The following is a 25606-nucleotide window of genomic DNA, read 5'->3' as shown; positions in this document are numbered from 1 at the left end:
CTTCAATGGCCAGATCAGCAGTTGTTTCTAGATTGTCAAGTTTGCAGGTATACTGTCCCTGGTCTTCTGTTCTAACATCCTTGATGATGAGTTTGTGTACTTTGTCGGAGACTTGTGTTGAATATCTCCCTCCTATCTTAATTGGCCTCCCATTTCTATACCACTGAGACTTGGCATTTGGGATAGAAAATTGACAAGACAGCGTGCATGTGTTTCCTTCCTTGAAAGTAGTGTCATGAAGATGCCGTTCAACTGCAGGCTCTATTAGCATGTTAAAACATATATTTTAGCAGACATCTTGCAGTAGAATAAATAAAGTAAAAATTACTTCAAATACACAGCTCAAAATATACTTACCAATCACAGTTAGCCTAGCACTGGCAATGTGTGGTCCACACACTATTCTGTAATTTCCTTGATCTTCAAGTTGGCAGTTCCTGATTTTCAGTATGTGGCGATCACCTTCAATTTTAATTTCGTATTTGTCACTGGAGTCCAGTTTCTGAGTTCCCTTGTACCATGAAAGTTTAATTTCTGGATAGTTAATTTTAATCTCACATTCAAAGACAGCATCTTCATCTGTTAAAACTGTCTGATTTTCAATGTCTCTTATTAGAGTAACAGGCTGAAAAAATATTAGTTTAAATTAGTTTCATGTTCCTTGTTACGACTTTGAATATTTCATGAATCAGGCTAAAAATATGTTACCTCTGTCTGTGTGAGTCGTTGCTGAATAAATGCTACAAGTTCTTCGAACTCCTGGTCCTCTTTTTGAGCCTTTTCTGTGAGCTCAATTTCCTGTAAGAAGACAAAATGCGCTCAATGATTAAAGGATACTAAATGCCGAGTTGGCATGCTTATCCAACAAAGAATTAGTTTCTACATCAAATTTGATGTAGCAATACTGTAACTAGCCTATCTTCCTGTCTTAGAAATAGAAGCCACACAGTCAAGACAGAACATACTTGGCCAGAAGGGCCATTCCTTCTTTTTTTGGTTTGAGCATGCAGGAAATTGAGAACTATCAGTAAAAGATCTGAACAGATTCCAGAAAAGCCTGTACAGAGAGTACAGGTCACCATGTCTGTTCACAAGAACTTTGCTACTCTTAACAAAAACAATGCTGCACTTGCAATGTATCTTACCAATCTATGGCTTTCTTCCTCTCTGGTTTGCTTTAGTAACTCAAAAGCTTGCAGGAGGCCGCGGAAATCTGTAATTCCATACATGCGAGCATATTTCTCATATTCTTTGGGATCAACATTTTTGAGAAGTTCTAAGATATCAATAGTTTGTTCTTCAGCTTCCTTCTTTTTTGTTGGAATTCTGTTCAAACCAACAACATAATTAAAGATATGGTTTCACTTTCTTAGAAAGATGTTCACTGAAAAATAAACAATCAACTTAGAACTGCAATATACAGCACAGTTCTCTAGTGTAACCTAATCAGATGCTTCTATTTTCAGTACACAATTATACATGTATAATGAACATTAAAATATTATTTATCTGTGTCATATAATCAAAAATTTCTGTGTTGTTGGCAGAGTAGTTTATACAAATTCTGTGCATACTTTTTCAGTTTTCCCCTGACATCCTCTTCAACAACTTCTTGCTTCCTTTCTTCAACTTGCAGGTTGACACTCCTCTCAATTTCACCATGTTGATTAAAAGCTATACATTTGTACATCCCAGAATCAGTTTTTGTTGTGTCCTTTATTTCCAGTCTGGCTTCATCTCCTCTCTGCTGGATTATAATGCGACCTCCCTGGTTGAGTTGTCTCCATTTCCCCTTCATCCACTTAACATTTGGAAGTGGGTCTCCTCCAACTTTTGCAATAAACGTTGCAATGGTCTCTGCAGAAAGATGCAATGAGGAGGCTAAGTCTTTTCTAGGTGTTTCTATGACAACAGGATATGACCTCAAGCATCACTTATAAGCAAATAGAAAGCAATGTAATTTTAGAATGAATTCTTACTTTCCATGACTTTGACACTCTGAGGCTCTGATACAAAATAAAGCTTTCCTTCAATGTCTGCTTTCTTAGCTGATGGTGCAGCTGCTGCTTTTTCTGGGAAAAAAAAACAACACAAAACCAAGATTTACAGAATCACAGAATCGGTTGGGTTGAAAGGAACCTGAAGAGGACTTCAGCTGATTGCCCAGCGCTTTCTAGATGATTCTGAACATTATGGACCTCTCACTAACTTCAAATATGTCAGTTATATTTCACAGATACAAGTTCATAGATGGATATGCGAATAAGATTCATTCTCTAAAAAATGTCAGTTTATAATGAAGTATTTTCTGTCTATTTTTTGAAATGTTATTCTGAGTTATTTGCATTTTTTTAAAAAATAGTGATCTGTTGATTTTATTTATTCCTTTTGTGTAGTTCTTATCTTTCCTGCTACCCATATAGAGACAAACAAATTGCTTCTACATATTACTGGACCTTCATTACTTGAATGCATTGGTAAGACAGGTCTCTACATGGAAAGTCTCATGTTACGAAATATTTATATCTAGTTATAATTTCAAAATGCACTGGAGCTTTAACAGCTTTGAAGCAACTAACTTCTAAGGGCACATTATGAATCAAATTCCTTTCATATTTTCTTTTAATAAACACCCCTATTACAAAAAAATAACATGCACAGTTGAATGTAATTTTAATTAACTAAGCTTTCCTTTTTGTTAAATTCTGTGTTTAAATTTCGGAACTAAATTCTTAATACTTTCAGTGAGGATATACTTTTTGTTTGACACTGATCAAAACAAAAAGTTTTGTAATATGAACTTTGTTTTGTAATCAAAACAAAAAGTTTTGTAATATGAAATTTGTAATATGAACTGTTCATATTACTATTTTAATATAAATTATTTTTCAATAAACTGGCTCCCCTAGATTGTGTAGTTTTGCAAAGAACTAAAATATACTAATTGTGTATTAGGAACATATTAGTATCTTTGTTCCACACAAAACAAAACAGCATGGAATTTTGTTTTAAATTCCCATTGCATGCCTTAATCTTGAATTTAACTGTACCTTTAACTGTCACTTTAGATCTGCAAGTGTCAGTGCCAGCCACATTTGAAGCTTTGCATACGTATTCTCCAGAATCAGTTTTGGTAACTGCAGTAAGTTCCAGAAGAGCTACTCCATTAGCAAAGCTGAAGTTGCATCTTTCTGAAGCTCTTATTTCTCTTCCTGCCTTCAGCCACTGAATCCGGATTGGCTCTGATCCTTGGACATGGCAGCTGAGCTGCAGGGTATCACCTTCCTGTGTTGCTGCTGGCTGAAGAGGCTGGTCAAAAACTGGAGGCTTTTTAGGTTCTGAAAGGTGAAAATGCTTCAGTGAATTCTCCAAGGAAAGTATGATTAAGAGTGTAGGAGAAAAAGAGATGCATGTGATTCTTAAGAAAGAAAATGGCAAGGAATGAGCAAGAATAAGTCTGAGAATACTAACCACAGTTTTAGAAAATATAATCACTATCTAGGCAAGCATTCAAGAGTGCTTTACATAACACATGTTCTGCACACAGTAAGGACATTCACATGAAAAATTAGTAGAATTGAAGTACTGCTATTAGTCTGCAAAACTACATAGGCAGTGGTAGAGAAACAAATATAGAATCTCCTGCAGTAGCATTAGGACATAGTGCCATGCTGCCCAAGCTGAGTTGTAAGTGCATAGAAAAATTGCTATATTACACACATATACACACACAAAGAAAAAAGAAAAAAGAGAAAGAATGATTGAAGATTCAACCAAAATATCATGTTAAAGATTTCAATGTTTACTTTAGATAAGTCATAGTAAATAGTGAATAAGTAAGGAAGCCACTCCCTGAAGAAATTGTTTGATTAACCCCAAATTGAAAGGTTCCTTGATATTGTGGTTCAAATCAGATTTATCTTGTCCATCTCAATACAAATTATTGATGTTAAGGTATGCAAACACATATAAGCATATGCAGTTAATTTATTAGCTGTACAAGTTCATAAGATAGAAGCTGTGTATTTGCAGCTAACAAAGAAAAGCAAGAAGAAAAACAGAACTTTAACTAACCTCTAATAACAACAGAGGATGTACACAACACACTTCCTGCTTCATTAGACACCTTGCAGGTATATAAACCAGCATCTGATTGCCCTACGCTCTTGATATGCAAAAGCAAGGTATTGTTTTTGAATGATATTTCGCAGTGAGGACTTGAATGAACTTCTTGATTGTTTTTATACCAAGAAACAGTGAGAGGTTGAGAGCCAGCAACCCGGCCCTCGAGTTTAAGTTCATTCCCTTCTGTTTCTTCTACCGCTTCAGACAGTTTCCTGGTAAATGTAGGTGGAGTTTTTCGTTCTGTAAAAAAAAAAAAAAAAGAACATAGGCAACAAACTTGAAATAAATAATTCTAAAGAAATAATTTCAAGAAAGAAAAAAAAAAAAAAAAAGATTGGGAACATTGGGGAATCAGTATTTTCTCTCATTTAAATAGGACTGTTTTTATATATATTTTTAGTGAAAGTAAGCCAAGATCAAGATCAATAGCAAGTGTCTTAATCATACATTCACTGTTAGTTGATTTTCCTATTTTCCTGTGTGCATAAAAGCAACAAAAGCAACAACAAAAAACCCCAATTCTTTTACATCGATCTAAAGAAAATGATCTTAAAAACACAAGATTTTTGTTATCAAGAAAGAAATAAGTCAAAGACTATAAAGAAATTAGTTTGAAGAAAATATTATTTCTTTCCTTCTCCCATTGTTGTTGATGACCCTTCCAAATTCCTTCCAAAGACTCATATGTACTTCCAGGCAGGTGTTTTTGTGGCAAATCATAAAAGTTACACTGCAAGTTTTTTCTCAAAGTTGTCTTGCAGCAATAAGGCTAACTTCCCCTTCAATTAAAAGAAAAAATTACACATAATGTATTATTTATTCAGTACCTTTAACATTCAGTTGTGCTGTACAAGAATCCTTTCCAACTTCATTGCTAGCATAGCATGTATACTTTCCAGAGTCTCCCCTGTCAACTCTCAAGATGGTCAAATGGGCTATGTTTTCTACATAACTGATCTGATAGTTTCCTCCTGTTCTGATTTCCTGATTATCTTTTGCCCAGGTGACTCTAATAGGCTGTGTTCCAGAAATGTGACACTCAAAGTCAGCACTTTCTCCAATAATACCATCCACAGGTGTAATTGGGGTATCAAAAAATGGAGGAGTCTTCCCTTCTGAAGAATGAAGGAAATAAAAAAGCATCATGTTAACATCTCAATTTGCTGTAAATCTCTAGGAAATAAATACTATTATTTTTACAATATTAAATATATATATAAAGTAAAAGTAAGTTTTCAGATATTTCCATTAAATAATTCACAGCCCACAGACCTGTAAGGACAAGTTTGCCACTAGAAGAAGCAGTTCCAATAGCATTGCTTGCTGTGCAGGTATATTGCCCCATAAGGCTCTTGTCAGTCTTCAAAATCTGCAGAGTTGCTACATTATCTATGAAGGATGTGTGAACATTGTAGTCTTCTTTTACACGTACATTGTCTTTAAACCAAGATACTTCAATAGGTTCCGAACCAGCAATGCCACAATCAAATGTAACTGGTAAGCCAACAGTTTCATGAACATCTCTTAATTTTCGTGTAAAAGAAGGAGGAAGTTTACGTTCTGTAAGAAAACAGGTATTGTATGATGAGTGCTTTCAGAAGGTATGCACCTGTTGTAGTGCTCACCAGTAGTCACTGATTAAGTGATTCATACAATGGGTTTCTGCTAATAACTTAATAAGAATTTTATCCACTATATCATTTAATTTGGGAGCTGATGTATAAAGGGCGCATTGCATTTGGTTGTAGGAAAATATACAACCATTCTGCTCTCAGTTACCACCAGCAAGCCTATTAAACACTCAGGACTGTCAGGCAGAAAAAATCAGAAAAATTTCCTAAGTGTGTAATGAAGATGTAGAACCTTCAATTCCTAAAGAAGAAATGGGATCAGTGAGAGATGAATTTCAGTTTGTTTTAATGGAAGGCCTTTGCTAATAGAAGACAGGAAAGAGCAGAGCTTTTAAAAAGGAAAAACTAATCTTAGTTTTTGAAAGAGCAAATATACTTAAGAAATGTAGGCCATTTTCCTAATTTTTAGAAAGAATTATTCACCTTGAACAGTAAGCAAAGAGGATGAAGTAGCCTCCCCAACAGTGTTTTCTACTTTGCAGATGTACTCCCCACTGTCACCACTGTCTACTTGACTGAAGACCAGAGTGGCAACTTGGTTCTTAAAGTGCATCTTCACAGTAGCTGTTCCTCTCAGCTTTGTATCACCTTTGTACCATGACACAATCATCTCTGGTGTTCCAGCAACCTGGCACTGTAAGGATGCAGAATCCCCAACAGTCACCTGCACTGGCTCCAAAGGTGTAACGAAGTAAGGTGGTTCTAAAGAACAAACACATTGTATTAGTACAAAAAAAACAAAACAAAACAACAACAACAAAAAAGTATGGCACAGTGACTACCAGAGGTTGAAATAACAGCTGATGAAATTATATTATATTGGCTTGATGACGCACCTAGTACTGTAATTGCACCATGACAATTATCTTGTCCAGAGTCATTTTCAATATGGCAAGAATATTGCCCCTGGTCTTCTAGTTTGCTATTAGGGATTTCCAGTATAGCAGAAGTTTCTGTAGTGGTGATGCTACACTTTTCAGAGTGTTTTAATATTACTCCATTTTTCTTCCATGTCACTGAAATTGGTGGAGTACCCATATATGTGCATTCCAAGATTAAATTTTTTCCTTTCTCTACACTTAAATCATTCACCTTCATCACAAACTTTGCTGGCTCTATAACAAACAAGAAGAAGAAAATAAATTAAGGAAAGCCAGAAGATTATCTCTATTAAGAAGTGTAAGAAATGGTAGTCTGCACAAACCTTTGACAAAAAGATGCGTTGTGCAAGAGATCTTCCCTGCCTCATTAGAGACTTGGCAGGTGTATTCTCCACTCTGTAGTGGCTGTACATCAAATAGCTCCAGTTCGGCAACAGAGTCTTGCAAGGTGATGTTGCATTTGTGTCCTGGTGCTAGCTCAGTGCTACCTCTAAACCACTTAACTTCCAATGGAGGGGAGCCTTTTATGATACTTGTAAATGTGATGTTTGCTCCAGATAGAACATTAAATGGTTCGGGTTTCTTCACAAAAGATGGTGGTTCTAAGCATGCAAATGAAGCAGACAAAGAAGTAGTACAGTTGATCTTCTAATGAAGATTGTGTAACAAAAGAATTTTTGTAAACAAATTTGTGTCATCTGATAGATACTGACCTCTAACACTCAAAAATGCACTGCATTCATCAGATCCAGCTACATTAGTAGCTGTACACGAATAAGTTCCCATATCAGATTCCTGAAGGCCATTCACTTTCAGAGAACAAGTATTGTCTGTAAGGGTAGCCTGATATTTGTCTCCACTGGTAATCTCCTGTCCATCATAAAACCAGGAAACAAGAATGGGCGGTGACCCATAAACTTTACACTCCAGCACAGCAGAAGAACCCAGTTCACCATATGTTTCTTTCAGTTTTCTTGTGAAAGAAGGTGGTATAATACGATCTGTATTTGTTTAAAAAAAATAAAATAAAATAAATGAAAAGCTACTATACAGAAGCTTAAAATATAGAATGTTCTCCATGTATCATAAAATCAGTTAGGTTTCTTTTGCTGTACATGCATTACCAAACTGCTCCTGCATGTCTAAGTCAATGAGAAGTAGACAGTTGATGATTAAGGATATGCTGGAGCTCTTATTCACACTTTTGAAGGAAAGGATGGGTTGGGTTTTTTTAAGTTTCTTTTTTAAAGTATTTTTTATACAAAACACTATTGCATCAGTTGTCTGAAAAAAAAAGATGCTTGGATTAAAGCTGAAGAAATGAAATCCTTGCAGCAATTCCTGCCCCTAAGATGTTAGGTAGGCATCTATACCTGATGCTTGTCACAGTCATGTGCCAAGAACTGAAAGGTTATAGAAGAAGTGAGACTCCCAGACTGCCAGTTGTAAGAAAGAGTAAGCTATATAAAGGCATTGTAAAGGAACTTTTTATCAGATATGACTCAAATAAAGTAGTCAACTAACCTGAAACTTGCACTGAAGCAGTGCAGCTGCTTTTACCAACACTATTTTTCACCTCAAAAGTATATTCTCCACTATCTTCTAATCCTGCATTGAGGATCTTAAGCCCCGATACTTTATTGAAGAAGCTGATTTTATATTTATGGTCAGTAGACAATTCATTCCCATCCTTAAACCATCTAGCAGTAAGCTCTGGCGTGCCATCTACTGTGCATTCCAGAGTACAAGAGTCTCCAGCTGTAACTTTCACTGGGCCAGGCTTCTCTACAATGACTGCAGGTTCTGCAATGAGACGTAAATCACATTTTAAAAATCAACAATGCAAGAGTTATTAGTACTATAAAAACCGAAATTATTTTTTGTTGTTTTTTTTGTTATCCCATGCTACCCACCAAGCACTGTTAGTTTGGCAAAGCATTCCTGAAATCCGGCATCATTTTTTATCTGACAGATGTATTTCCCAGCATTGGTTGGTTCTGCATTTCCAATCTTCAGAGATGCAATGTTTTCTGAATAGGAAATCCAAAGATTTTCACTTTCTCTAATGATCTCCCCTTTGTCTTTTAACCACAGAACAGAAATGGGCTGTGCTCCTTCAACTGAAGCCTGTAGTTCAATTGTCTCCCCAACCACAACAGTAACATCACTCAGCTTTTTCATAAAGGTTGGTGGTGCTATTTAAGAGAAGAGTGCAAAAAATCACAGTTCAGAAAAGGAAAATAGGAGAACAATAACAGGAACAATGACATTCCAAGAAGGTGACAATCTGTATACAAACCTCGCAGAGTTACAGAGCCAATGCAGGAGTCACTTCCCACATCATTTACAGCTTTACAGTGATATTCACCAACATCTGCAGTGTCCACATTGAGAATGTGAATACTAGCAAGGTAGTTCTCAGACATGACCTTGTACTTCTTGCTGCTCCGAATTTCTCGCTTGTCTTTATACCATGAAATCTGGAATGGAGGTGTGCCCTGAAGCTCACATTCCAGATGAACATCAGACCCTTTCAAGGTCTGGACTGGATGAGGCTTCTTGGTAAAAGCAGGGGGTGCTGAAACAAAGGAGTTAAAATTTGTGTTATTTGAGCAGAGCACATTAAAGAAGTGAGAGTATTCAAGCAGTCAAACTGATACTGAACAAAAAAGGCAAACAATAGATAAAAGAGATTTCCCACAGCATAACAAACAGGCAAGAGACTTGCAACTTTTCCAACAGGTTTTGTCCTGTCTGATTAAAGAAAGTGAGATTTAGCAGCTTTTCCACACAGAAAGGCATGGGGAAGAGCCTGGTTTCTCACCTTTCACTTTTAGTGAGGTGCTGGTGCTAGCACTACCAGCTGGGTTCTGGGCTTCACAACTGTAGTCACCACTGTCTTCAACACTGAGGTTGTGCATTTCAAGGACTGCCACTGAATCCACAAAGGACATGCTATATTTTTCACTTGGATGGATCTCATTTTCTCCTTTGTACCAGATGACTTTAATTTCAGGAGATCCACCCACTTTGCATTCATACCTAGTAGAATCATGCTCTTTCACAAGTCTTGAAGAGTCTAGTTTCTTAATAAACCTCGGTGGTTCTGGAAAGCCGAAAATGGGAGACAATGCTTTAAACTGCACTGATATAAGCAGGTAAATACTTAACAGAAAATATAACTTCAGGGACTTATGCAAATAATCTAATTTTGTAATTTCTATGTTGTTTATTATTATTATTATTTCAAGTTTGTCCAAAATGTAGATTAGGCAGCAACAAATTCTCTGCTAGCATTTCAGTTAGTTTCTCCTTATTTTACTTTCCCATTCTACTTCTCTTTTAATGTAGTCAGCTTAGATCAGCTGATGTGTGGTTATCTTTAGTAATAGCCGCTTGAAATACATGGATAACAACTGGTAGAAATGCAAGAAATCAAACTATTTGGCTAAGAAACATTAAGAAAACTTATGCTCATTACTACAGCATCTGCTTTATAACTTAATAGGTCATTAAGAATTGATATGGTCAATAAATATACCAAAGTTAAAGCCCTTCACATATTCGTTACAAAGCCAAACATAAAGGTGCATACAAGGAAGAAAAGTCAAGGAGGTTAGGCATCACAAATAAAAGATGTTCAAAACAGTTATTCTGGGAAGACTTATGAGATGGCTGGTATTATTCAAAATGGTTATAAAGTTCCTGTGACTGAACGGTAGGTTTTTACATTTTTTTACTGTTAGGAGTGAATGTTTGATGCATTACATCAAAAGTAACATGTGGATAATTCAGAATCACAAGACTGAATATGCCTGCATCAAAGACAGAAGTAGTAGAATCATGAGGTGGTAATGTGGGCGAAGCCAATGGATCTCTCGACAGTTAAGTGCCTGTTTACGCATCTATCTGCAAAGTGTAGGAAGAATATCTGTTTTATTCTGGGTTCCTTCAACATGTGGGATGTTTACACAACATCCTATGTTGTTAGTAACAAAACTTCCTTAGAGTCCCTAAAAATAGAGATCATATCTTGTTAACCTGAGAACTCCTGAAATATCCGTAATTTACTATCAGTTTCATGTCAATAAACAGATGACTACCCGTATGCATGCTAACAGTTGCTGGCCAGTCACATTCTAACTCAATTTATTTCCAAAACTGAGAATACAGCTTAGTAAAGTGCGCAGTACTTTACTAAGTAGTAGTAGTAAAGAAGTAAGAAAAGACACTAACTTCCCAAAATTTAGAAAGAGACACTAACTTCATAAATTTTAAAAAAAAAAAAGTAAACCAATTCATACACAAGATTATACTTACAAGTATTGTAGAAATTGCATGACAAATTATGAGAAAATTCTAAAGAATGTAAGTCATGATAAGATTAAAAACATAAAAGTATCAATTCACAATTTTGTGAATAAAGAGTTGAAGAGTAGCCAGATTAATAGGGTTAGTCAAGATCCTTCTATGAAGAGTATCTCCAGTCAATAGAACATATTAGTACTGTTATCATTCACAATAAATGAAATTGTGATTCTGGTGGAAACAAGTTTGTAATCTGAAAGAGATTTCTTTCTTTAAAAAGAGATTTCTTTAAATAAGTTTTCTTCCCACAGTATTCCAATAACTTTAGTAGGTCAAACTATACAAGAACAGAATCTCTGTTTGCCATTGAGGCCACAGGTAATGCAGTTTGCCACAGACCTCATACACCCAGAGAGAAAAATGCATATGGAAAGAATATACTCCAGATCTATCGAATACATTTGGCATGTACTTACTAGAAAATCTTACTAGTGGTGGTTCAGCTTCTTGTGTTACTTGTGTTACTTGTCTAAGAGTAGAAGCTACAGTATTTAGTCTTGAAATGTTTGCGTCCATTTGTGTGTTGTTTTGTTGTTGTTGGTTTGTTTGTTTTTTTTCTTACCTCAGAGCTTACATAGTTAAAGAAAATAATGCCCTGAAACAATGGGAACACTGAAATTCATGCATCATTTAAGTAGCTTGTTTTATATTTGACCTTTCAGAAAATCAGCAGGAATAAGATATCCGGAACAGCTATAAATATATCCAAAGTTCCCACCTACATTAAGGAAATTACAGTAAGATGCAAGTGCCACTTATAAATGGCCAGGTTTAAAATTAGATCTTCGAAAATCATAAGATCCACACACTGTGTGGAGAAGTGTTGGTGGTATAATTGTTTTGCCACCAAGTCTACTCCTAGATTCTCCAATTTTTCCTGTTCAACAGTGGTTTTCAGTGATTTCACACTGGAAGAGTGAAAATATTTGCAGGAACTGAACACATGGTAAAAACACATTTAAGACTTTTAAGACAGTTTGCTTCTTTCAGCTACCTTTCCATCTTCTGGATCAGATAGTGAATGACATTTCTGCAGAAAGACTTTAAAAGTGGACAGCTTTTGCTGGCTAATGGGATCATTCATAAAAGCACAACATGGTACTAAGTCAGTTTTAACATTTCAGTGACAGAATTTCTCAAGTAAGACTCACTGTACCAGACCAGAAGAAAGATGAATAAGCACTTAAGTATTAAAATAATATTAACATGAAATAACAAATCTCAGTGTACCCACTTGAAAAGACTGTTAGTCTCACATATGCACTATTTAGGGTGCCACTTTGCAAAGAAAAGCCTGCTGAAAAGTAGAGCTCCCAGCAGTACCTTGTACAGCTAGCTGGGCAGCGCACGCATCCTTTCCAACACTGTTGCTGGCAGTACAGGTGTAGAGTCCAGCATCCCCTTTGCCCACTTTTAGGACCACCAAGCTGGCCATGTTTTCCACCAGCATCATCTTGTAGTTGCCACCTGGGCGGATCTCTCTGTTGTCTCTGGTCCATACAATCCTCATGGGTGTGGAGCCAGTCACATGGCACTTAAAGGTTGCACTTTCCCCTAGAGCCACATCAATAGATACTGGCTTGATGTCGAAGAAGGGTGGTTGTAGATGTTCTGCGAAGAGGAAGGCATGGTAGATCTCACCATCAAACTTCACCACACACCTCACCACACTTCCATGCCCACACTCCCTTACCACCATACAGTGAGTAAAGTGAGAGAAAGAGTGAAGAAATAAAAGAGGAAATAGATACTAAATATCTCTGTTTAAAAGCAAGATACAAACCTGTAAGGAGAAGCTTGGCACTGGAAGATGCAGTCCCCAGGGCATTCTGGGCAGAGCAAGTGTATTGGCCACAGTAAGCCATACTAGTTTGCAAGATCTGAAGAGTTGCAACATTATTTAAGAAGGTTGACTGCACATTATCGCTGTCACTTAAGAGAACCCCATCCTTGTACCAAGTGACCTGGAGAGGCTCTGAGCCATTTATACGGCAATCAAAAGTCACTGGAGCACCAACAGTCTCCTGAATATCTTTCAGTTTCCTGGCAAATGTAGGTGGAAGTTGACGTTCTGCAAAATAATAATAATCACCACTATAAGTAGGAAGCTACACTGTCAACCTAGAATTACATAATACAGAATCTAGTAAGAACCCCCTTCTGTAGACAACAAAAAGTTTCTACAAAATACCCCAGGAAAGAGTTGCCTTAAGCCCATCACCTTTAACAACAAGTAAAGCTGTGGAAGAAGCAAAGCCAACACTGTTTTCTGCTTTGCAGGTATATTCTCCAATGTCACTGTCCTCCACGGTGGAGAATGCCAGTGTGGCCACATTATTTTTGAAGTGCATTTTGTAAGCCTGTGTTGATCTGAGTTTGGTGTCTTCTTTATACCAAGACACCTTGATTTCTGGTGCACCACCTATCTGGCATTTTAAGACCAAGGGCTCGCCAATCTTCACCTCCACACGGTCCAGGTGTGTGATGAAATAGGGTGGTTCTAGAGAGGAAAGAGCATAGTGAGTAGAGGCAGAACATCACTGGAGTACCCTAGGGGATCAGGGTGGTGCGTACCTAAGATGGATACAAGGCTGTGACAAACATCCCCACCCGCCTCGTTTGACACCTCACAGGTGTATTCGCCTTCATCACTCTTGGTGCTGTTAAAGATTTCAAGAATGCCAGATTTGTCAGTAGTTGTAACACTGCAGCGTTGAGACTGAGCTACTGGTGTGCCATTTCGTTTCCAGGTAACAGAGATGGGAGGGGTTCCCGTGTAGATGCTTTCCAGAACAATGGACTTCCCTTGCTCCACACTGAAATCACTTAACTTCTTTGTGAAGACTGCAGGCTCTGTGTGGAGGCACAGGTCAATAGGGTGAGGAACAAGTGTGGCAGTGCTGTAGAGGCATGTCTATGCATAAACACAACACACACCTTTCACAAAGAGCTGAGTTGTGCAGGAGGCACTGCCAGCATCATTTGTGACCACACAGGCATAGTCTCCACTGTTCCCTGGCTCTACGTTGAACAACTGCAGCTGTGCCTTATACTCATCCAGAGAAATGGAGCAGGTGCTGTCTGGCACCAGCTCCCTGATGCCTCGGAACCAGGTGACTTTGAAGGGTGTACTGCCCTTGATATGGCTAGTGAATGTCACACTTGATCCAGGCAAAACTTCCTGGGGATCAGGTGTCTTCACAAAAGAAGGTGGTTCTAAGGGTAACACAAAGAAGTGAAGAGGGAGAAAGATGTTAATAGGAGAGTTCCTGTTGGGGATGAAACCTAAAACAGGTTTAAAATAAAGAGAGCGCAAGGGAGAAACCAGAAAAAAAAAAAACAACAAACCAAAAAACAAAAAAAACCCACCATGAAATAAGATGTATGATATAAAGAGGGAAGAAGTATTTTGTAGAAGGGTCTGTGACAGTTTTCCACTGACCTTGTACAGTCAAGAAGGCACTGCATTCATCAGATCCAGCCACATTAGTTGCCACACAAGTATATGGCCCTGTATCTGTGACATCCAGGGCATTCAACTTCAAAGCACAAATGTTATCCAAGAATGAGATTTCATACTTTTCCCCACCAACAATCTCATTCCCATCCTGAAACCAGGCCACAGACATGGGGGACGTGCCAGACACTTTGCACTCCAGCAACACTGAAGATCCCAGCACCCCATTTGTTTCCTTTAATTTTCTTGAGAATGAAGGAGGAACAAGGCGATCTAAGTAAGACAGTGCAGAAGAATTATAAGAAAATAGCACTTGATTTTTTTCCAGTGAAATGCATAAATAAATAAATAAACACCCAAACTTCTGTCTTTAAAAAGATAGAGAGCTGACCTGAAACATCAACTGAAGAAGTGCAGCTGCTGTCCCCCACCTCATTGTGCACCTCAAAAGTATACAAGCCCCTGTCACCCTTCTCTGCAGAAAAGACTTTCAGAGTAGATATATTGTTGAAAAAGGTAATTTGGTATTTGCGATCGTTCCTCAGTTCTCTGCCATCTTTGTACCACTTAGTGATAAGTTCAGGCGTCCCCCCTACTTTGCACTCCAGGGTAAAAGGGTTGCCTGCCATGACTGTGATCGGCTCAGTCTTCTCCAAGATGACTGCTGGTTCTGAAACAGGAAGGAAGGGGGAAAACACTTCATCAGGAAATCCACCTGCAAACCACTTAGCAGAGGATATAAGCAGCAAATAAAGGTGGTAGAGGAAACTGCGCAAGTCACAAGATATGGTACCTGTGGAGTAGGCTATACCCACCTAGGACCTGTAAAAATGCAGAGCACTCCCGCATACCAGCATCATTTTTAATCTGACAGATGTACTTTCCAACATCTGCGCCCTCAGCACTGGCAATCTCAAGAGTTGCAATATTGTCCATAAACCACATTTGGACATTTTCACTCTCCCTGATAACTTCACCCTTGTCTTTCAGCCATACAACAGAAATAGGTGGGGACCCTTCCACCACTGCCTGCAGGGCTGTTGCCTCTCCAACGAAGATTGCAGTGTCACTCAGCTTCTTGGTAAACCGTGGGGGTTCTGATGGTAAAAACAAGGAGGTGGAGGAGAGTTAATCACACATGCCTGCTTGGAAGAGGCACAGCCAGGAGATCAAGAAAAGAAGGTGCTGGTATTGTTGATCCTTAAAAATACAAACCTTTGAATTTCACTGGGCAGGTGCAAGTGTCACTCCCCACTTCATTCATTGCTTTGCACTGATATTCTCCAGTATCTTGAGATTCCAGGCTGAGTATATGAAGACTGGCAATGGAGTGCTTTGCTGTTACCTTGAACTTCTTGCTGCTCCGGACCTGCCTCCGGTCCTTGAACCAAGCCACCTCAAAGGGTGGAGTCCCTGCTATCTCACACTGGAGGATAACATCCGAGCCTTTAAGTGTGTCCACAGGGCTCGGCACCTTGCTAAAAACAGGTGGTTCTATAAAAAAAGAATCACATCATAATGTGTGAGACTGCTTCCCTGGGTAAGTTTCTGGATAGTATCAAAAGGCAACATATTCAGGAAAGAGCCCTGTACTTCTTCTAAATCCATATTTATTCTCCAAATACATGGTCTCACCTCTAAAAAATGCGCACCCCCCCCCCCCCCCCAATATCTCTCCAGGAACTCATTTGAAGCACTCAGAATCCCAAGGGCAGAAAAATACGGCACTTCTGTATCATTATATCATATCAGAATACATTCTGTATTCTGTTTGGAATCAGAGCTCAGCATCCCTCCCCCAGAGTCATTCTCTCCCCTCTCTTCAGGACCATATTCCAGCTTCCTCCACCTCTTTCCAATTACAAAAGCTATGATCAGTTAGGCTCAGTGTAAAAACTCCCCATTATTTATTAGATTTCACTCCTGCCTGAGTCAATGTATAAAAAAGGAGGCAGTGATGGCTGCTCTCTCACCATGGCTGGTGCTCCATCTATTCCATGCTTCTCTTCTGAGCCAGCAGCCTTGCCTTATTCAGCTTACAATTGACTTAAATGGGGAGGCAAAGGAGTGGCTACACAGTTCAACACCCACTACCACTTCCTGCCTACTTTCTGCTGCCTATATCATATCCCTATTCTAATGTGAGAGTGAAGACACTGCCCCAGCAGCCAGGACTACCAAGGCAGCAGCTCCCTGCCTGGGGGTGCAGCTAGAAGTGGGATCGGGATTCTGGTGGTACATTGGAGCCATGCTGCTGACCTTTAACTGATAATGAAGTGCTGCAGCTGGCAGTGCCAGCAGAGTTTTGGGCTTCACATATATAATCGCCGGCATCCTCAGCACTGGCATCCAAGATAGTTAGCACTGCTGTAGATTCTACAAAGGACATGTGGAGCCTGTTGCTCATCTGGAGTGCCTGATCGTTCTTGTACCATGTGATCTTGATCTCTGCTGTGCCAGTGATTTTACATTCAAGTTGAACTGTGTCTCCAAGCCTCACAAACCGCAAGGCTTCAGGTTTCTTGGTGAACTTGGGAGGTTCTGCAGAAAAAAAGTACGTAGAGAATGACAGCATGCATTTGCCACGCGAAATCTACAGTGCTGAGCAAGAGTCACAGGGAGCACAAGAGCAGTGGAGTGCAACAAAGAATGAAAGATGCAAGAAGGATTAAAGATGGCAAAAACAAATACAACTAGGTTTTGCCAACTCTAGAACTGTAAAAGACACTTGAATGATGATTGTTCCACTCAAGAGAAGCATTGCAGTTACCTTTGTGGGGTGAAAATGTTCCAAGCACATCACGAAGGTACTGACAAGCCCATCTCCCCCAGGATCTTACCCCAGGAGCAGTAGAAATGGTAGGTACAGTTGCACTTGCTTGCATATCTTTAAGGCATATTTCTGCATGAAGAACTTAAGTGACTTATAATCTAGGTTAAATCAGTAATTAACAACTTCAACTGAAATATGCAAGGTAATTGTATTTTACTATTGAATAATCACTATGTGTGAATACCCCTGTAATTCTAATTTAAGCACTAATAATGAAGTAAAAAGCAAGGAGAGTATCATGTGCAGCTCTCCATACCAACAAAGAGCTTTGCAAAGAGTTTTGTCCCTTGGAGAATTGGCAGGTGCACAAAGTTTCTATTGGCACAGTATGAGAGCAGAAGAGTCATTTCATGGCCCGTCTGCTTTCTGAAAAACTCCTTTCTATTTATTTCCAAGCTGAAAAGGGTGGAAGATGAGGCTCACTTACAAAGAGGACTCTTTACCCAAGAGAAAGAGAACATGCAAAGTTGACTTAATCACAATACCTTTCACACTCAGTTGGGCTGAACAAAAGTCTTTCCCAGCTTCATTACTAGCCTGACAAGTATATTGGCCAGAGTCTCCTTTACCCACTCGGAGCACTCGAAGATGAGCTGTGTTTGCTACAAATGTAATATTGAAGTTTCCTCCAGTTCGGATCTCCCGACCATCCTTGGACCAGGTGATTTGTATTGGCTGGGCTCCAGTAACGTGGCATTCAAAATCAGCACTTTCTCCAAAAGGCACATCAATAGATTCTGGCTTAGTATCAAAGACAGGTGCTTGCTTGGGTTCTAGAAACACAAGAAAACAATATAATGCTCGTATCTCATAGAAAAGTTAATCCAGCACACAAATACCACTGCATACATAAAATGGGAAGGAGGCACCTGTGATGCAGGCAAAAGTTTTGTAAACCAACACACCTGTCACTGTAAGCCTAGCGCTTGTGTTGGCAGTACCCACAGCATTAGTGGCTGTGCAGGTGTACTGCCCAGTGTGGTTAATCTCTGTTCGCACCAGTTGCAACACTGCAACATTTTCTACAAAGGATGTGTGCACATTGTGGTCATCACTTAATTGCACACCATCTTTATGCCAAGTCACAGTGATGGGCTCTGAGCCATTGAGTCGACACATTAGTTTAAGGGGTAAACCAACAGGGTGTTCGATGTCTTTTAATCTTCTTGCAAAGGAAGGCGGTCGTTTGCGTTCTGGAAGAAAACAAGTAAAAGATAAATACATGCCAGGAAGCAATTTTATATATAGTTTTGCAAGAGAAGAAGTACAGTAAAGAAGCATTTGTAACAAGCTAATACAAAATCATCACCTTGAACTGTTAAGAGAGCCTTTGTAGATGCAGTTCCTACACTGTTTTCTGCCTTGCAGATATATTCGCCGCTGTCATTGATAGCCACTTTGTTGAAAGTGAGGGTAGCAATGTTGTCTTTAAAGAACACTTTGTACTCGGGAGTAGACCTGAGTTTTGTATCACCTTTGTACCAAGACACTGTAATTTCTGGGGTTCCAGCAATGTGACATTGCATTGTTGTATAATCCCCAACTGACACCTCAAGAGGCTCCAGTTGTGTAACAAAATAGGGAGGTTCTAAAAAGAGAAGCAATTAGATAGGCTCATTATATAGTGCCAGGCTTTTGAAAGCATATACTTCAAAGAACAGGCAAGAAAAAGAAGAAAAGGGAAAACACACCTAGGGTAGAGACTACAGCCTCACAGACATCTCTTCCTGCCTCATTTTCAACATGGCAGGTGTATTCTCCAGCATCCTCTTTCGTGCTGTCAAGGATCTCCAGGATGCAGGATTTCTCTGTGGTAGTGATGCTACACTTGTGAGACTGAGCAAGTGTGTGGCCATTCTTCTTCCATGTCACAGAGATGGGCAAGCTGCCTGTGTAAGTGCCTTCCAGGATGATGGGCTTACCAGGTTCCACATATTGATCACTCAGTTTTTTCACAAAGACAGCCGGTTCTAATGAAGGGTAAGAATTCAGAAACGCTGAGCACCGTAGTAACAAATGGAAGGAAGGAAACTATATTTTAGGGAATACAAAGACATGCAATATTTACAAACCTTTTACTGTAAGATGTGTTGTGCAATTTGCCCTGCCAGCTTCATTAGTCACTAGACAAGTATACTCTCCACTTTGGAGAGGGGTAACATCAAATAACTCAAGCTCCACAACGGAGTCCTCCAAGTAGATATTGCATTTGTCCCCTGGCACAAGTTCACTGGCTCCTCTAAACCAGTTCACCTTAAAAGGAGGGGTTCCTCTGATAACACCTGTAAAAGTTATGCTTGTGCCTGGCAAGACATCCAAAGGCTCAGGTGTCCTCTCAAAAGATGGTGGTTCTAAATACATAAGAGAAAAAGAGAGATAAGGCAGTTGCTACAATATGACCCCAGCATTTCCACATACCTACTGAAGTTAAAAAAGAAAGCCTTTCCTTTCTAGCCAATAATTTCTCTCAGTATACTTACAGAAGACGAGAGGCAATGTTAAGAGAGAAAGAGCAAAGAGTAGCTCAGAGAGCTTGCTGACCATTATATACTGACCTTGGACGGTCAGTACAGCACTGCATTCATCCGAACCAGCTACATTGGTAGCTCTGCAGATGTAAGTTCCGGTATCTGAATTGCTCAGTGAATTAACTTCTAAAATACACAGGTTATCCGTAAATGTGATATTATGTTTTTCCCCACTAACTAGCTTCGTTCCATTTTGGAACCAGTCAATAGACATAGGAGGTGAACCCGCCACTTTGCATTCCAGCAGCACTGAGGAACCCAGGATGCCAGGGGTTTCCTTTAGCTTTCTTGTGAAAGAAGGAGGAATGATTCGATCTGCATAAAAAAAAATATATAATAAATCCATTGTTAGAGAGAAAAGGAGGGAAGGAATGGAATGAAAGAAAGAGTATAGGAATAAAAGTAAGTTTTGGTAAAAGATAGAAGACAAACTACCCAACCGACCTAAAACTTCAACCGATGCCGTGCAACTGCTTTTCCCCACATCATTTTGAACTGCAAAAGTGTACAATCCACCATCTTCCTTCTCTGCATCCATAATTTTAAGTGTAGATACTTTGTTGATGAAAGTAATCCTGTATTTTTGGCTGCTTGTCAGTTCTTTGCCATCCTTAAACCACCCAGTTGATAGTTCTGGTGTGCCTGCCACTTTGCACTCCAGAGTACAGGCATCTCCTATAGTAACCCTCATTGGCTCTGCCTTCTCTACAATGACTGCAGGCTCTGGAAGGAGAGACAATCAACATGTGTAGTGAAAACTGGATATTATTAGTACTATCTGCAAGTATTATTACAATATATACAGGGCTTATATGTTTGATAACAGATAAAGTTATCTCTGTTTGTTGGGCTGGGAAATATTTTCCAACATTTTTCCATGTTTTATCTCACTCTAAGCTAGATATTTCAGATGCTCTCTGACATGGAGTACAAATATTTTGAAACTTCCATGAGATAAACACATCTTTCTTTCTTCAAGCATACATGAAGAGAAGACATGACTTAGGAATACAGACAACTGAACATCACAGCAAAGAGGCCTGTAGTTCCTTTCACTTCTATCCCTGGGCAACTGGAAAAAAGCAACCCAACTAATATTTACTGGAGACGCAAGGATTCTCTGTTTTGCCTGTTTTGAATTCAGAAGCATAAACAAAGGGTACATCAGATACTAAATTACCAAGTTCCTAACTTAACAAAGATGTTCTATAAATATACGCTTTTTACAAACCTAGAATAGTTAAGGTAGCCATGCACTCGCGACTTCCAGCATCATTTCTGATCTGGCAGATATATTTCCCAGCACTGCTTGTTTCTGTGTGAACAAGCTGTAAAGTTGCAATATTTTCCATAAATGTGATCTTCGTGTTTTCACTTTCTCTAATAATTTCTTCCTTGTCTTTAAGCCACTGCACAGAAATCGGCTGGGAGCCCTCCACTCTTGCTTGCAACTCCACTGGTTCACCAACCACAACAGTCACACTGTTTATTTTTGTCACGAATTTCGGTGGTTCTGGACAAGAAACATGCAGTTGTAGTAAATACAGTGTCTACATAAAAGAAGAGCAATGCAGTGCCATTGGGAGCACTGCTGAAGGCCATTATCTTACCTTTAAGCTTCACCGTACAAAAACAAGTGTCACTTCCTACGTCGTTCTGAACTTTACATTGATATTCACCAATATCTGCAACTTCAACATTAAGAATGCGAATGCTTGTGTGGTAGTTTTTTGCTGTAACCTTATACTTCTTACTACTGCGGATTTGTCTCTTGTCTTTGTACCAGGTAACGTCAAATGGTGGTGTTCCTGAAATCTCACATTCCAGGCTAACCTCAGTTCCTCTGAGCATATCTGCTGGAGAGGGCTTCCTGCTGAACACAGGGGGTTCTACCAAGGGAAAAAATGATCATTTTTAGAAAGGAGTATAGAACTCTTTGATCAACAATTTACTGATATAAGCTCTTCCACATCAAGACTGCTGGGACAATCAACAGAAGTGCAAGGACTTTGCTCAGTTTTCTGGGCACATCATGAAATGCTGGTGAGCTTTCACAGCTCTGAGCTCCTCTGTAGAGAAGTTAAACAACAGAGGTGTGATCCTTGACAGAGAGGGTATAGGTCTTATAGTCTGTACTAGAGGGTGTAAAACAGACACTGATTAGTTTGGGTCTGTTCTTCATATTTCAGCTGTGTAATATAGCAGATCTACCTGTCTTGGACCTTGGTATTCACAGAGAGCACCTAGGCTAGTACACATCTGCATTACAAACAACTCTTGCTCAAACTCTGGAAGAAGGGATGAGGGGATATCAAGAAAGAAACAAAACACAAAGAAAAAGGCACTCTCTCAAATAAGAAGTGAATCTAATGTTTTTGTGAATTTCCAGGGGGAGAAACCACCAGGTTAAAATAGGATGTAGTTGGGGAAGGAGAGGACAGCTAACCTTTCACTGTGACTTTGGTACTGCAGCTGGCCTTGCCGGCAGGGTTCTGAGCTTCACAGATGTAGTCACCACTCTCATCTGTACTGAGATGATTCATTTCAAGCACGGCCACAGAGTCAATGAATGAGGTCCGGAATTTTTCACTGGCAACAATTTCATGGTCGTTTCTGAACCACACTACTTTCATTTCTGGAGATCCACTTACTTTGCACTCAAGCCTGGCTGAGTCACCCTGCTTTACTATTTTTGCTGCTTCTAGCTTCTTAGCAAACTTGGGTGGTTCTAAAAAACCAAAAGAATGGAGTCAGAAAGGTCTGAATACTGGAAAGGAAAGAGGATGGAAAAGAGCAATTCAAACAAGCATTAGTTGCAAATGAAGGGTAAGGAATTCACTTGGCAGGGTATCAAAGATTACTAAGCTGGGCTTGGCAGAAAAAAAAGCAAAGAAACAGAGAAGAAAGACTGCAAAACACCGCAAGAAAGTGTGCACACCTGTTACCATCAACATTGTAGTGCAAGAGTCACTGCCAACATCATTTGAAATGTGGCAAGTGTAGTGCCCGCTCCTAGAAGTATCCACCGAATACAGGGTTAAGAACCCTGTTGACCCTTCAATCCCAATGAAACAAGCTGGACCAGACACAAGTTCTAAATCCTCTTTGAACCACTTTAATGTAAATGGCGGTGTTCCTTTTAGTGTGGCCTTAAATTCCACCGTGGAATCTGGGATGGCTTGCTGGCTTTCAGGTTTTACTAGGAAGCTTGGTGGCTCTGCAGTTTTTAAGAAAAAGAAACATTCAATTATATCAAGAATGCCTAAGAGTGAAGAAAATGAGTTAGAAGAGCAGAGGCGCTGAACACATAAGAGGTTAAGGATACACAGCAAGAAAATGGAGACCAAGTTTCCAGCATTAAGAGGTAGAAGAGCGCTATGTTAGCATAAGATTTAAGTGTTTTTCTCAAGAAAAAAGTAGTAGTTAAAGAGTTTCAAACCTTTCACTGTCAGGACAGCACTGCAAGAATCACTTCCAGCAACGTTAGAGACGTTACATGTGTAATTTGCAGTGTCTGTCAGCTCTAGATTAGCAATCTCAAGTGACATGGTGTTCTCGTGGCACAGGCTTCTATATTTTGCACTGTCAGTTATTTCTTTCCCATCCTTGAACCATTTTGCAGAAATGGGAAGTGATCCAGAGACTTTGCACTCCATTTGAATAGAAGATCCCAGAACCACATCCTTTTTGGTTAGCTTTTTGATAAATAAGGGAGGAATTGCTTGATCTGTACAACACAAAACATGGCAAAGATGCATTGGTTACCTTAGTGCTCATCTTTCACAAACTACCATTTTTTTTTTTCTTTTTTTCCACTCCCTTCCAGTTGTATTGGCAAATTTGGTAAATGACAATACAAACCTAGCACAGTCAGAATAGCTTCACAGGTGCTACTTCCAAAGTCATTTTCAACCTTAAAACTGTATGTACCGCTATCCTCCTTCGATACAGGTTCAATCCTGAAACTGGCCACATTGTTTTCAAAGCTCATTGTGTAATATCTACTGGGTAGGAGCTGTTTGCCATCTTTGTACCATCTTATTCGGAGCTCTGGTGTCCCCTCTACAGTACATTCCAAAGTCACAGGGTCTCTTTCAGTAACTTTAAGTGATTTAGCCTTTTCTATTATCCGTGCAGGTTCTGTGGTATAAAGTGTAAAAAAATGGTAATTAGTGACATTGAGAACTGACTGATTTCCAGTGGTGAGCTTGAGGGGATGCACCTACACACCTTGCACAAAAAGCAAAGCAAAGCATTTCTCCACTCCAGATTCATTCTTTGCCTGGCAGGTGTATCTCCCTCTGTGGCTGAGGTCAACGTTGGTAAGTTTCAGTGTGGCCACATTATTCTCAAAGGTAATGTGGTGGTATTCATCATCTTCCAGTATTTTCTCATCCTTTATCCATGACACAGATAAGGGTTGAGCACCTGCTACAACACACTGGAAGAATGCGGTGCCTTTCAAAACTGTAGTGACATTCTCCAGTTTCTTGACAAAGGATGCTGGTTCTGTGGTGTGAGGTTTTATTGTGTAGAAGAGAGGTCATAGAAAGAGAAGAAAGGAGAAATCACATAAGGTCATTATAGTCACTACACCTCAGCTAGGGACTGTAATCTTGGGGGTACTTTTCAGGAGACTGACCTTTCAAGCTGAGCCTTGTGCTACAAGAACAGCTCCCAACTTCATTTGATATAATGCACTGATATTCACCCACATCTGAGGTGTCACAGTTGGTCACATTAAGAGTAAATATTGATTCTTTGGTGGAGATAGCATATTTCTTGCTGCTGAACATCTCCTTATTATTCTTCAGCCACTTCACCTCAAATGGAGGAGTACCAGTCACCTCACACTCAAGCGTGGCATCTAAACCCTTTACTACCTCAGCAGGTCTCAACTCCCGAACAAATGTTGGAGGCTCTACAAAGAGGAATAAAGGGAAAGTGGATAGTAACTTTGGTAACTACAAGGGGAGAAATGGTCTCCCCTTTTCCATCACTCTAGCTATGTGGTGTAGCTGGATGATGACAAAATTTTTAAAACTAACCTTTTACTTTCAACTCGATGCTGCAGCTCTCACTACCTGCATCATTGTGAGCTTCACAAACATAAGTCCCACTATCCAACACTCTGGCTTGAGTGACTTTCAAAGTGGCTAGACCATCAATGAAAGAGATGCCGTACTTAGCTTCATCAGTCACTTCATTCCCATCCAAATACCATGTGACACGAATCTCTGGTGTTCCTACTACATGGCACTCAAAAGTGGTGGACTGTCCTGCACGCAAAGCTACTACAGGAGTTGGCATCTGAATAAACCTGGGAGGCTCTAGAAGACAGACAAAAAAGGTGAGGTTTCATAATATTCAGGATAGTTTTTGGAAATATTTTTCCAAAAAGTGTTTGCTGTCTCCCCCCTTCAATTATACAGAAAAATCAGAACCACAAAGAACAGTGAAGAACACTGCGCTGCACACCTTTTACAAACAGTGTTGCTTTGCAAGTTGCAGTCCCAACATCATTGCTTATCTGACAAGTGTAGTTCCCAGAGTCAGACATTCTAGCTGAGAAGAGCTCCAGCACACTAGATGTATCATCCATCCAGACAGAACGATTGGCTCCAGAAAGGAGCTCCTGGCTATCTTTAAACCACTTTATCTGCAGAGGGGTAGAGCCTTTCACCATTGCTTTGAACTGAACCCTAGCATGGGGCACAACTTCTTGTGACTGAGGCTTTTCCACAAAATATGGTGGTTCTATAACATGGGGAAAAAAAAAGAAA

General features: G+C 39.5%; 1 protein-coding gene across 1 annotated transcript in view; it reads right to left on the bottom strand.

Moving 5' to 3' along the window:
* TTN (titin) overlaps window positions 1-25606 on the bottom strand; it is a 239816-nt gene that overhangs the window by 152945 nt on the left and 61265 nt on the right. Inside the window, exons 59-103 of the mRNA XM_032445727.1 lie at window positions 25302-25580; window positions 24872-25153; window positions 24466-24744; window positions 24054-24332; window positions 23685-23963; window positions 23263-23550; window positions 22762-23040; window positions 22270-22551; window positions 21434-21712; window positions 21055-21336; window positions 20268-20546; window positions 19851-20138; window positions 19368-19646; window positions 18987-19265; window positions 18605-18883; window positions 18201-18488; window positions 17781-18068; window positions 16722-17003; window positions 15678-15956; window positions 15278-15559; window positions 14854-15132; window positions 14448-14735; window positions 13943-14221; window positions 13580-13858; window positions 13227-13505; window positions 12789-13076; window positions 12329-12616; window positions 9462-9743; window positions 8937-9215; window positions 8551-8832; window positions 8162-8440; window positions 7351-7638; window positions 6961-7239; window positions 6593-6871; window positions 6180-6458; window positions 5398-5685; window positions 4953-5240; window positions 4075-4365; window positions 3051-3338; window positions 1980-2072; window positions 1575-1857; window positions 1146-1326; window positions 709-798; window positions 358-625; window positions 1-261 (exon numbers count right to left, since the gene is read on the bottom strand). Coding sequence (XP_032301618.1) covers window positions 1-261; window positions 358-625; window positions 709-798; window positions 1146-1326; window positions 1575-1857; window positions 1980-2072; window positions 3051-3338; window positions 4075-4365; window positions 4953-5240; window positions 5398-5685; window positions 6180-6458; window positions 6593-6871; window positions 6961-7239; window positions 7351-7638; window positions 8162-8440; window positions 8551-8832; window positions 8937-9215; window positions 9462-9743; window positions 12329-12616; window positions 12789-13076; window positions 13227-13505; window positions 13580-13858; window positions 13943-14221; window positions 14448-14735; window positions 14854-15132; window positions 15278-15559; window positions 15678-15956; window positions 16722-17003; window positions 17781-18068; window positions 18201-18488; window positions 18605-18883; window positions 18987-19265; window positions 19368-19646; window positions 19851-20138; window positions 20268-20546; window positions 21055-21336; window positions 21434-21712; window positions 22270-22551; window positions 22762-23040; window positions 23263-23550; window positions 23685-23963; window positions 24054-24332; window positions 24466-24744; window positions 24872-25153; window positions 25302-25580 — 12189 coding nt within the window. The remainder of the gene's footprint in view (window positions 262-357; window positions 626-708; window positions 799-1145; window positions 1327-1574; window positions 1858-1979; window positions 2073-3050; window positions 3339-4074; window positions 4366-4952; window positions 5241-5397; window positions 5686-6179; window positions 6459-6592; window positions 6872-6960; window positions 7240-7350; window positions 7639-8161; window positions 8441-8550; window positions 8833-8936; window positions 9216-9461; window positions 9744-12328; window positions 12617-12788; window positions 13077-13226; window positions 13506-13579; window positions 13859-13942; window positions 14222-14447; window positions 14736-14853; window positions 15133-15277; window positions 15560-15677; window positions 15957-16721; window positions 17004-17780; window positions 18069-18200; window positions 18489-18604; window positions 18884-18986; window positions 19266-19367; window positions 19647-19850; window positions 20139-20267; window positions 20547-21054; window positions 21337-21433; window positions 21713-22269; window positions 22552-22761; window positions 23041-23262; window positions 23551-23684; window positions 23964-24053; window positions 24333-24465; window positions 24745-24871; window positions 25154-25301; window positions 25581-25606) is intronic.

This window comes from Coturnix japonica, chromosome 7 (assembly GCF_001577835.2).
Source record: "Coturnix japonica isolate 7356 chromosome 7, Coturnix japonica 2.1, whole genome shotgun sequence".
Classification (NCBI taxonomy): Eukaryota; Metazoa; Chordata; class Aves; order Galliformes; family Phasianidae; genus Coturnix; species Coturnix japonica.
The sequence above is the reverse complement of the archived record's forward strand: the minus strand, read 5'-3'. Positions and strand labels throughout refer to the sequence as shown.